The 11,250-nt window shown below is 28.0% G+C and overlaps 3 protein-coding genes across 7 annotated transcripts; 1 reads left to right on the top strand and 2 right to left on the bottom strand.

The window, feature by feature from the left end:
* Positions 1–355: 355 nt before the first annotated feature.
* LOC112593631 (intraflagellar transport protein 20 homolog) lies at positions 356–3,449 on the bottom strand. 5 transcript variants are annotated; one of them, XM_025338121.1, is made up of 4 exons: positions 2,951–3,449; positions 875–1,006; positions 644–816; positions 356–570 (listed from the first exon to the last, which is right to left on the bottom strand). In XM_025338121.1, exons 2-4 carry the CDS (start codon positions 999–1,001, stop codon positions 454–456), a joined length of 417 nt encoding a protein of 138 aa, XP_025193906.1. In that variant the 5' UTR covers positions 1,002–1,006; positions 2,951–3,449; the 3' UTR covers positions 356–453. The 5 variants fall into 5 exon arrangements, with proteins under 5 accessions (XP_025193906.1, XP_025193905.1, XP_025193908.1 ...); XM_025338120.1 differs by having other exon boundaries at positions 2,990–3,449; XM_025338123.1 differs by having other exon boundaries at positions 3,036–3,449.
* A 120-nt stretch (positions 3,450–3,569) lies between these two features.
* Positions 3,570–4,830, top strand: LOC112593630 (28 kDa heat- and acid-stable phosphoprotein-like). The gene is made up of 5 exons (XM_025338119.1): positions 3,570–3,727; positions 3,850–4,070; positions 4,140–4,270; positions 4,337–4,488; positions 4,604–4,830. The coding sequence occupies exons 1-5, from the start codon at positions 3,718–3,720 to the stop codon at positions 4,660–4,662; spliced, it is 573 nt and encodes a 190-aa protein (XP_025193904.1). The 5' UTR covers positions 3,570–3,717; the 3' UTR covers positions 4,663–4,830.
* Positions 4,831–5,362: 532 nt separating this feature from the next.
* Positions 5,363–7,733, bottom strand: LOC112593629 (tRNA (cytosine(38)-C(5))-methyltransferase). The gene is made up of 5 exons (XM_025338118.1): positions 7,689–7,733; positions 7,500–7,555; positions 7,216–7,405; positions 6,848–7,142; positions 5,363–5,828 (listed from the first exon to the last, which is right to left on the bottom strand). The coding sequence occupies exons 2-5, from the start codon at positions 7,552–7,554 to the stop codon at positions 5,382–5,384; spliced, it is 987 nt and encodes a 328-aa protein (XP_025193903.1). The 5' UTR covers position 7,555; positions 7,689–7,733; the 3' UTR covers positions 5,363–5,381.
* Between the last annotated feature and the right edge of the window lie 3,517 nt (positions 7,734–11,250).

Below are 11,250 nucleotides of genomic sequence, written 5' to 3'. Positions count from 1 at the left end.
ATTATTATTATTATTTTTATTTTATTTTTTTGTATTTGTTACATTTTATACAGAATCTTCGACGTGTAGATAAAATTAAAAACGAATTATTTTTATTTTATTTTACCCAAATGTTGATGATAATTTGTATTTTCAAGGTTGTTTCGTGTAAATCACGTACTGATAAAAAATTCATATATTTATATACAAAATACTTATTATACACAGATTATTCTTTTTTATACTATACGATAATAATAATTTTATTTATTATATTATGAAAAATGCATTTACCATAATTATTTTTATGCTTAAACATTATTTTATAGTTAAGGAATAATTTGATTAATCATTAAACAGTAATAATAAAAAAAAAAATTTAAAAAAAATATTAAGTATTGATATTTGTTTGTATCATTACGCCTTTATTGCTATATTAATGAAATATGACTCGCACTAATTATCAAAAAATGTTTAGCTTTGAAACGATAACCTATTTATTAAATCCGTTTGATCAGATTCGATTTTTTGTAGCGATCTGTGCTCTATCTTGTAGCGTTCGAGCTCTGTAGTCTTTTGCTCGATTTGCGACTGAAATAGAATAAAATATGAAACAAGTGAACACGTTTCAACGTATAAAAATGTTGAATTTTAATAGTCCGACCCCAGCCCACGCAGTTACTTGCAACTTGGCGATTTCTTCTTCCGTCTTGTTGGGCAACGACGCTAACTTGTTGGACACGACGATCGCATCTCGCTTTTCCCGCTCCACCTGTTTGGCCAGATGGTCCATGACGCCAATAAACGTATCAACCGACTCTCGGTACAGCTCTATATCTATAGAAAAACGAGAATTACGTTTTCATTTCTCAGCAGCCGTCCGTTCCATGGTTACCGTTCATGAATTCTGCGCATTGATCCTTCAGATTGGCAACCTTGTCCGCCAACACGGGTTCCATGACTCTAGCTTTGCCCATGTCATCAACGCAAACAACATCCGACACAGGTACGCTGTCAGCCATCCTCTCTGTAAAAAAACACGATACCTATACATTTTATACAACTTTGTCGGGAATCTAAAGATATCATTCAAAATGTCCATATTAATATATATTAAAACATAATTTATACTATAAACTTTTATTTTTGGATATTTTATCGATAAAAGACGGTACCTAAATTAATTAAACAAAAAAGTACATAGACTAAAATGAACCAATATTCTACTGGTCCTTTTTGTCCTTTAGTTTATCGGCGATCACCAGCTGATGACACAGTGCTGAGTAACAGTGGAGTTGGTCACGATATTGTTTCCAACCGCAAAACCCGCGGATTGGTAGAGCACTTGGCACTAAAGCAGTAGCCAGTAGGCACTTACTATGACACTAGGTATCTACTTATGCAGAGTATCAAATTCTGTTAAATTCACATACGAATTACCTATACGTCATTGGATTTGATTTGAACAGACCGTGTAATTTGTTTAATCCAGTTTTAAATTTCTATTCCGATATGTCCCGAAATGTATGATAATACATTAATACGATTATTGTTTTATCATTAATATTTATTTTTAAAGATGGGTAGGTATAGTAAAAAATACTTTTTAAAACACATTTTTAAACTTTACTTTTCGTACTATATATACACAAAATTTTAGGCTATAAAAATCTAACACTGCGTCGAGTACGGTTAGATAGCCGTAGAAGCTGGAGTCATTTTGATGGGCGGCAGCGTCGATGTACGTGTACTTAACGAATTATTCTGGTTATTAGGGTTAGGTCAATAGGGAGTTTCCCAAGTGCGTCCCGAAATGACCCTTTTTTAATATTCCGAGTGTGTCCGAATAATGTATCTCATCCGAGTGCGTCCCGAGAAAAAGAAGTCATATTTTTGACATAGCCCAAGTGCAGTAGTGCGTCCCAGTTTATTTAGAATTATCTGGGGTGCAACACGAGATGAACTGATGACTTATACCTCAAAAATATTTTATTTTTTTTTTTTTGATATATCTAATATAGGCTGGTGTTTAAATACTATTCTTTTGACAAAATCTAGTCTTGATATTTTATTATTTTGAAATTGATAGTCTCGACGTATGAAATTTTCTTGTATGTGGACTAAGGATTGAGAACGTACTCAGGCTATTCAATATAATCTGTCAACAAGATTGAGGACGTCCTCGAGATATCCCCGGAAATACTTGTTTTTACCTGTCTTTGTATAGAATAATTAATCAATAAGCAATAACAAACATGACTGATTTTGATTTTTTTGAAATACAGAAATCAGAAACAGTGAGTAGTTTTAGATACCTATCTGAAATCTGGGCTGTCGATTTGGTTCTTTTATTATTAAATGTCAAATAAAAATTTATAGTAAATGTCATTATTCTAGGGGAAATATGAATACGCAAAGTTCTAAGAACTCCCCCAGGGTACATATTTTGAAAACATTGTTATTAAATAAATAAATAAATAAGTATAATAACTGCACCCATTGGCCACTATAAAAATTATAACCTTGCAAGTGATTATATTATCGATTTTAATATTTATGAATATTAATCACAATTTCAAGTCTTTTACTACCCAATATATTTAGCTAATTATCAGCAGGAATTTCCGACTATTTTAGCTGGTTAAAAGCGACTTTGTAGTTAGTAATTGATTGCGGACAGTAAATCGCAACTGTGCGAAACGTTTTACAAATAGCAAATACCTAAAAACAACATAGGAAATTTGTTAATAATTTTTTATCGACCATCGACCACCACTAAAATATTCGATTGCCTATTCGAATACTCTCCGACAACGGGATCATCTCCAGATTGTTTTCATTTCTCATTTAGAAGCTATCTATACACCATAAATAATCCTGAGAGACTAAATTTGACATACGATAATTATTGATTTATTAAAAACATGAAATGTCTATAATTATTATAATATTTAAATAAATAATTAATTACAAAACTAAAAATATATAAACGTGTAAGCTTGAATAATACATTATTTGCTTTTTATAATATCGTGTAAATGTTCAAAAGATGTTACAGAAAATCGATGCTCCAAAACTTCCAACGCTATGACAGGTATAGTGAAACGCGCATATTTTAAATAGTTTTGAATGTTTTGATACTTTTCTTGTCGTTGTCTAACGTATGACGCACACCCGCGATAATACAAATTTTACACTATACGTGCCTATTTGACATAAAACGAAAAACCGACTCGGTTAGCGATAATTTTTTTCAACAACATAATAGGAAACGATTGCACGATAATTACAGTGGCCAATGACCTTTTTATAATATTCTAAAATTTCTGCGCGCGCCTTAAAAGTTAAAATACAAATACAAAACATTAAACATGTAAATTTAATTATGTTTTGGTCGGCAAACACGTGGATGCCGTGGTAACGGTATCGTGCCACATTCGTGTTTATATATCCTCTTTGCCATGGCCGTTTTTCCAAGACCGTAGCGAGTCTGATGCAATAATTACAACCAAAGAAATATAGTAAATTTTATCATCGACGTCAATATTTTGATAAATAATTTTTTGATACAGGCTCATATACTAGTATAGTGTCGTCTCTAATACCATTTTGAAGTCCAAAATTCAAAAATAGATCGTGCACACTGCCCACTGCCCAGTTATATTTGTGATTTGTTTTCGATAAGCGTTAGTAGGTAGTTACTTATTTATCACCGAACGAAAGCCTTAAGTTTCCAAAATGCCAAGAGGTATGTAAACCGTAATAGTTTCTTCGACGTTCTTTTCTTTTGTTCTGAGTCGATCTTGAAAAAATGCGATTTTTTTTTAAAAATGATTTTTTAACTAATTGATTTTGTTTTCTTCTCTTTAGGTAAATGGACTAATCACAAAGGAAGGAGCCGCAGATTTACAAATCCTGAAGAACTAGAAGAACAAAGAAAACGTGAAGAACAGGAAAGAAGGTGGAAGAAAAATAACAGAGGTGATGATGAATCATCAAGCGAAGAAGAAAAACCTGCAACCAAAGGAGACAAAAGCAATAGTGAGGATGAATCTGAGAGTGAAAGTGAATCTGAAGAAGAATCTGATGATGTAATTATAATGTCTATTATAATAATTATGGTTTGGTAATGAAAATTTAAATTTTTTATTTTTTGCCAGAATAAAAAAGGTGTTGCTGGCCTGATACAAATTGAAAATCCAAATAGGCGACAGTTAAAAGCAAAGAAATTAGCTACGCTTAATGAAACCTTAGATACAGCAGAACCAGCTCAGTTATCTAGACGTGAAAGGTTAATAACAATTATTTTTTGTTATTTTTAATTATAATTTACATAATTTATGTTTATTGATTACAGAGAAGAAGTTGAAAGACAGCGGAAAAAACTACATTATCAAAAGCTGCAAGCTGAAGGTAAAACAGATGAAGCAAGAGCAGATTTAGCTAGATTAGCAATCATTAAACAACAGCGTGCGGAAGCTGCTAAAAAGAGAGAAGATGAGAAAAAAGGTAAGTTTTTCTTTACCTATTATTTTTTCTCATTGAATATGTTTAAATTGATATTTACCAATCAATATAATTTACTAGATTAGTACACTTTTTATATTATTATTATATTTTATAGAGAAAGAAATGGCCAAGATTCAAAAATCAGCCGAGATGCAAAAAGCGCTCGGAAAATAGAAAAATTTATATTATGGACTGATATGTAATGTAAGAATTAAATTACAATTATGTTCAATTATTATGTTAGGCAGCCATTTTCAATATGCTACTATAATTTATGCTTTCAGTTGTAATAGTTATTTTAATTATCATGTTTTACAGACATTCATCTAAATTAAATATCTACAAAATATTGTTTACATTATTTTATAGTTTATTTTTCTTTTTTTGTTACAATAAATTCTCATTTTAATTAATATCCACATTAATTTTAACCATTTCACAGATAATACAATTTTTAGAAATTATCATATATCATTATTTATATATGTATATTATATATTAAACTTTTGTTTATCCATTTTCTATTGTGTGTTAAATTAATTTTCAAACAAGTTATGTACTTTTATACTATTGAACTAAGTACCTACCAACATATAAGTTACTAGAATCTAGTGAAACAACATAAAAATGAATAAATTTATTAAATAAAAATATAATTTTAATTACTTTATCAAATAGAACTATTTGACTAATTCAAAATCTGTAGTAATGTTCTTGTATGGAAATTAAATAATGTCTTGATTTATCTAAGAATATCTAAACAAATATCTCATGATATAAAATAACTCAATACTTTAAATTTATTTTATTAACAACATATTTGAAAAACGTATTTGTTTACATTCAACATATATAAATACAATTATGTATCACTTAATAATATAGTTAAGGATTTAAGGTAATAATAAACATAATAACCGTGAAACAACATAAACATTTATACTATTTCCTAGGAGTTGATATGCCTTTTTATTGCTAACTGGAAAATCTGATACAGGAAAACACATAAACTTTGCAACTTCTGCTGGTGTAAAAAATCTCAATTTTAGACTTTTTAGCACTTCTAAATTATTGTCATTGTCTTTAATTATTTCTTTAATATTTTCTTCGCATAAACTGGAATACACAGAACCTGTGCCGCATAAATATGAACTGTATGACCGAGTGAAACAACATGACCTCTTACTGTGTTTTGTAACAATGTCCAAAGCTTTGCCGCCTTTCAATAGTTGTTTGTCATTAATCAAATATTCATCTAATTCTGTATCAGATTCGCTCAATACATCTGAAACTTGTTTAACGTGGCTGCATAATTTATCGTCCCAAATATTTTCAGTTATCTATGGATAAAAAAAAAAATAAAAAAATATTAAGTTTGATGTTGATTAATTATTTTTAAAATCATCAAATTTATGTAAAATACTTTTACATTGTTTTAAATTTTAAATACAATACAATATATAGTTAATTTAAATGAAAACTATTTGATAATCCATTCAATTAATTTAAATTTGAGTTTTTTTTTAATTCGACTATAAATGAGCTTGTCCAAGTCACAGGTAAAAAATATTAAGTCGTAGATTTGATGTTGCAATCTACATGGCTACATAATGTTATGTGCAATATTTAAAATCAATTTGTAAGTATGAAGAAATCTTATTGTATGGTGGTAAACCATGAACAAATGATAAATGTTTGTAACTTTACAAGTTGATTATTTATAATAACTGTACATGTGTTGAACTTACTATAATATAGTCTGTGTCATAAAAAAAGGTATCGTGTTTTAATAGAAACGGATATTCTTATGCATCATTACCCATTACCCCTATTAAATTTTATCTGGCATCAATTTGTAGCTCAATCTACATGCTTAGCACATTTCTTTCATGAGACAAATAATAGGTCATTGGATATTAACTTATAACAATAAAATTATAACAGGTAATCATAATTTAAATAAGTATGAAAAATTAAATAATCAGTGGAATAAATCTAAACGGTTTCTTACAGCTGGTGCACTTGCCCAGCACAAAAATAATTAAATGGACAAGTAATTGTAAATAATATGTCGGAGACTCATATATTCATTAGTATATTTGTCGCTTTTTTTGACTTGTATCTAATGTATCTATATTAATAACCAAAAATAGTACAAGAATATTCTCTGACGGCTTGGTAAGTATTGCCAGTACCAAATATTTTTCCAAGTAGTCATTGGAAAAGGGATTAAAGATCAGTTAACATAATTTTCTTCCAAAACTTGGTAAATGGCCACAAATTACAAGTAATATTAAGGGATAAGCAATTTACAACACTGTAAAATAAATTTTATTACATTGATTTATAAATAACTTACGATATCATTTTGTAAGGGTATTGCAAAATCTAATGGTTTCTTCTTGGCTAATAAATAATACCTCAATCTTGAATTGCATATACCAAAGTGAACAGGACTTAAAAGAAATTCTTTAAAAGTAAAACCTGATTGATTCAAGGCAGCTATTAGTTTATCTCTAGCCAAAGAACTTTCAAATCCTTTAACATTTTCTACTAAAATATATTTAAGTGATTTTGATTTAGGAATAATGTTTTCAATAATGTGCAGCAGTGGCTTAGTTCTTTCATCATTAACATCTCTGACCAGACCATTTCTAAAAATTAAATTAAACAGGAAAAATAATTTTTTTTTTAAGTAGGTTTATATAATTAAGTTAAAAAGCTTACCTTGTGAAAGGTTGACATGGTGGGCTCATCAGTAATATATCTGGACAGTATGCATCAAACTGTTCAGGGCTAAGTGAAAGAATGTTCAAATCTTTGAGATTAGTTGATGGAAAAAAATGTCTGTACACTGCATTTGCTACTGTATTTATATCTACAGCTAGGACGACTTCAAAATTTTTCAAGTTGCATTCTGGAAAAAATTAATATTTATAAGCCTCAACGGTTATTTAAACATTATTATGTAATTTTGTATTTAAAAATTCCTATATAAAATACTGTTATACCTTTCAGGGCAAAATGCATTCCGCCGATACCGCTGAAGAATTCGATGACTCTCATACTTCGAATACGAAAATCAATTATTATGAAAATTGATTTCAAATAATATAATTTAATATAAATTAAGTAGAATTGTTTTTATTTTAACGACAAATAACAATAAATAATAATACAAATAAATATTATTAAATTACCTGAATACTGAATAGTCGAATGCTATTTTTTAGTTATTAATAATAGTAATTAATTATTATTAATATCTACTGATATTCAATATTCATATTTTATTATTCTGTATTTAATTTCATCAATTGTAAATATTATTCTTGATAAAGAAACAACGTGGTTGATAAGAAAAAAAGCATTGTGACCAACTACAAGACGTGACAGTATGAAACACCAACAGTGGCGAATGCTGACTCCAATGTATGGCATGCTCATTATTTTATTTATGAAAATGTATTATCAATAGTTCCTTCTGTTTAATTTATAATTAATAAATAGTACACAAAATTGTATTTATTTAAAAATAAAACTTTAATAATTTTAATTGAGAGTTGACTAACTCTTTTGATTAAAATGAGTTATCTTCAAATTTTTTTTTTTTATTTATAAACAAAGTCAATTCTACTTTCTTTTTCTATGAAATTTTTTATAACTTTATCGAAAATTCAGGGCTTACCTATTTTTTTTTTTTTTAATTGATGATATTCTGAAAGAAGAGATAGTCTAATTTGATCTTCAATTATTTATTTATTTTTTATTAGCTTTCCAACATATTTACATATGTAGTTAAAATCTTGAGTTAATAATATGTTCTACAATATGTTTTTATTCTTTTTAAGATTGAATACGTTCATTTCGCTGGTACTGTCATACTATTGGAATAGTTGCAATTAATTTACCTATTTTGTTTACTCTTTTTTAGCCGTAAGTCTAGTTTAATTAATCTCATGAATTTGATAATTTTAAAAAATCGGTTTATCTTTAAAATCTGCTGAACCGCACAAAACATGTAACACATTTTTTAATTAAAAAATATCAAAGAAATTTCTTTACTACTTTTTTTAAATATTTTAATTTATTATTAGAAAATGCTATACTATGTTTTTCATACAACTCAAAATTAGATAATGAAAAAACTCCAATTTTCTTATGAATTGAAATTTACTATTAATTTAATTCAAAATATTATTTAACATTTAAGATTCCCACCATCTGTCTCAAGTGCATTAAAATTATTTAATTATTTATTCGTACGTCGTGTATAATGATTAGTAGAAACCGGAAGTGTAGATATACAATATGTTCCTGTCATCTACGCAAAGCCAGCGGTCCACTACATTTCAGGTTAAATGTCGGCCCCATCAATCGAAGACTAAAACGTGGTCGTCCTCATGACGTCTTAAATTAGCTTATATTCAAATTATTTACTATATATTATGTTAATATCGTTTTTATAAATAGCTAAAAATTTTGTACATTATATAGTTTAGATGATTTTGTCAGGAAAACTTTATAAATAAAATAAATAAAAAAAAAACAATATGTTCACGCCAACAGGTATCAAGAAACATTACAAATGGATGATCTTGTATAGACATGGAGTTTTCAGGGAATGAAAATACCAAAGTTCAAAATACGCTGTTTTAAAAAAATTTCATATTTTCGATCTTGTCAGTACGCACATGCGCAATACAACTTACTTTTTTTTTTAAATGGTAATACCATTTTTTTTTAAGATTTTTTGCTTAGAGTATTTTTTTTTTAAATAATTTTTGTATTAAATGTTTTTTTATTACTACAAATTTAACGAACTTATAGCATGTAGAAATCTAAATTCACAAATAATCTGTTGTTGACGAAATTTTAACTAGATTCAACTTATTATTATTTTAAAATCGAAATAATATCTTCGATATTGTCAAATATCTGTTTGTTTGTAGACAGGTAAGAAAATAAAAAAACTTAGGCGACATTTGTCAGTAATTAAGATAGTAAATCCAGTTCGTTATACACTTTTACATTTAATTTATAAATAAATGTTGATGAATTATTTTTACCGACTTAGGTATAATAATTGTTTTAATAATTTGAAACTACCTAGCCTTGTGAGTTGTGACAATTACTATTCAAATAACATCGTGTTTTAAATTCTGGTTATGTCTTATGTATCACATCATTTTTTTAATAAATTGTGATTGCTTTAATATAGTGGTCGGCAACCGGTGGACCGCGGGCTAAATCTTGCCCTCGTGGCTATTGCATATGCCCCGCTTTAAATTCTAGAACGACAAATTTTTTTTATATATTATATGATTTTAAAGTTTAAGATAGTATTTTTTTTCGTAGTAAAGAATTTAAGAATATAAAATCTTTATTTTTGTCTAGCCCACGAATTATTTTTAATTTGTGATTGTGGCCCGATAGTCCAAAAAGGATGCCAACCACCGCTGTAATACATTTTTTTACATAAAAGAAATTTATTAAAACGAATAACAGTTAAAAAGTTGAACTTATTCTAATTTTTGGCGAATGTAATCGAAGTTCTCGACAAGCTGCTCGAGTGTACGCAAATTGGTATCCAGATAGGTTTCATCCACATCATAATTATGTTCATATAGACTTTAACGTGGATTAAATGAAAACGCCAAAATGGTAATTCGATTTTATTGTAGACTATAAGTATGTTATAAATGGACGATGAAAATTGGAAGCAGTCGTGGGAGTAGTGATAGTGATATTCGTTCAGATCCTCTATTAATGTCGACTAACAAAAAACAAAAGTCTGCTAAATTTGGTTTATGTTTATAATTTATATATCCAACTAAGAATATACATACAGTCATTTGATCGTGAGTTTGAAAAGCCATTTGGCTGAAAATTTGAGTTACTTTTAGTGGGTGACTTGCATTACAAATAATTAGCTATACGCGTTTTCCCCATAATGATTGTTATTACAATATTTGACAAAAATATATAATTTTACTAATAGTAGATACATACTAAACATTTTGCAATAAACGTATGTATTTACTATGTACACAGTTTTATAATTACATTTTCTTATTTTATTATAACAGATCTGTGCACCGGATTGTTTCATGGAAGGGGTAAAGAAAAAAATTAGTATTATATTTGCATTGATTTTTAAGCATTTAAAAAGTATTTATCAATCATAATTTATCAATTAAACATTATAATTCTCCTCTTTTAAAAGTAAAATTTTTTTTTAATTTGATAAAACCAATAGCTGTCAATGACTTAAATGTAAAAAAAGCAATACAGGAGGGTTGAAACACCCCTTCTCCCTTACGTATGTGCCTGGTGTATAATAATTCATAAGTTGTGCGTTTATATTTAAATTTTGTATTCACGTGTATATCTGGCTACCAGCAAGGACAATCTAATCAATTGCATTAGTGAAGTTTTTGACGATAACGAATAACAGAATGATGAATCGAGTTTTTATTGTATAGTCAAATGTAATTGGTTGGAATTGAAATTTGATTGCGTAATACTCTTTTTTTCATAAATCAAATAAATTACAATTGTTGTCTTGTATCAGTGTCACCTTCAAAATGATAACTTTTTCGTTGTTAATCTTGTTGTCTTTTACAATGTCATTTTTACCAGACATTTTATTTCATTATCGTCATTTACCAATTACTGGTTACAAGTTCAAAAAAATATTTTTTTTGAAGTACGAGGTCTGTTCAAAAAGTACCAGGATTTTATTTTTAATAATTACAAAAA

This window comes from Melanaphis sacchari, unplaced genomic scaffold, assembly GCF_002803265.2.
Source record: "Melanaphis sacchari strain LSU unplaced genomic scaffold, SCAv2.0 Contig20_pilon_pilon, whole genome shotgun sequence".
Classification (NCBI taxonomy): Eukaryota; Metazoa; Arthropoda; class Insecta; order Hemiptera; family Aphididae; genus Melanaphis; species Melanaphis sacchari.
Note: the sequence above shows the minus strand (reverse complement) of the source record. Positions and strands in the feature narration are given on the sequence as shown.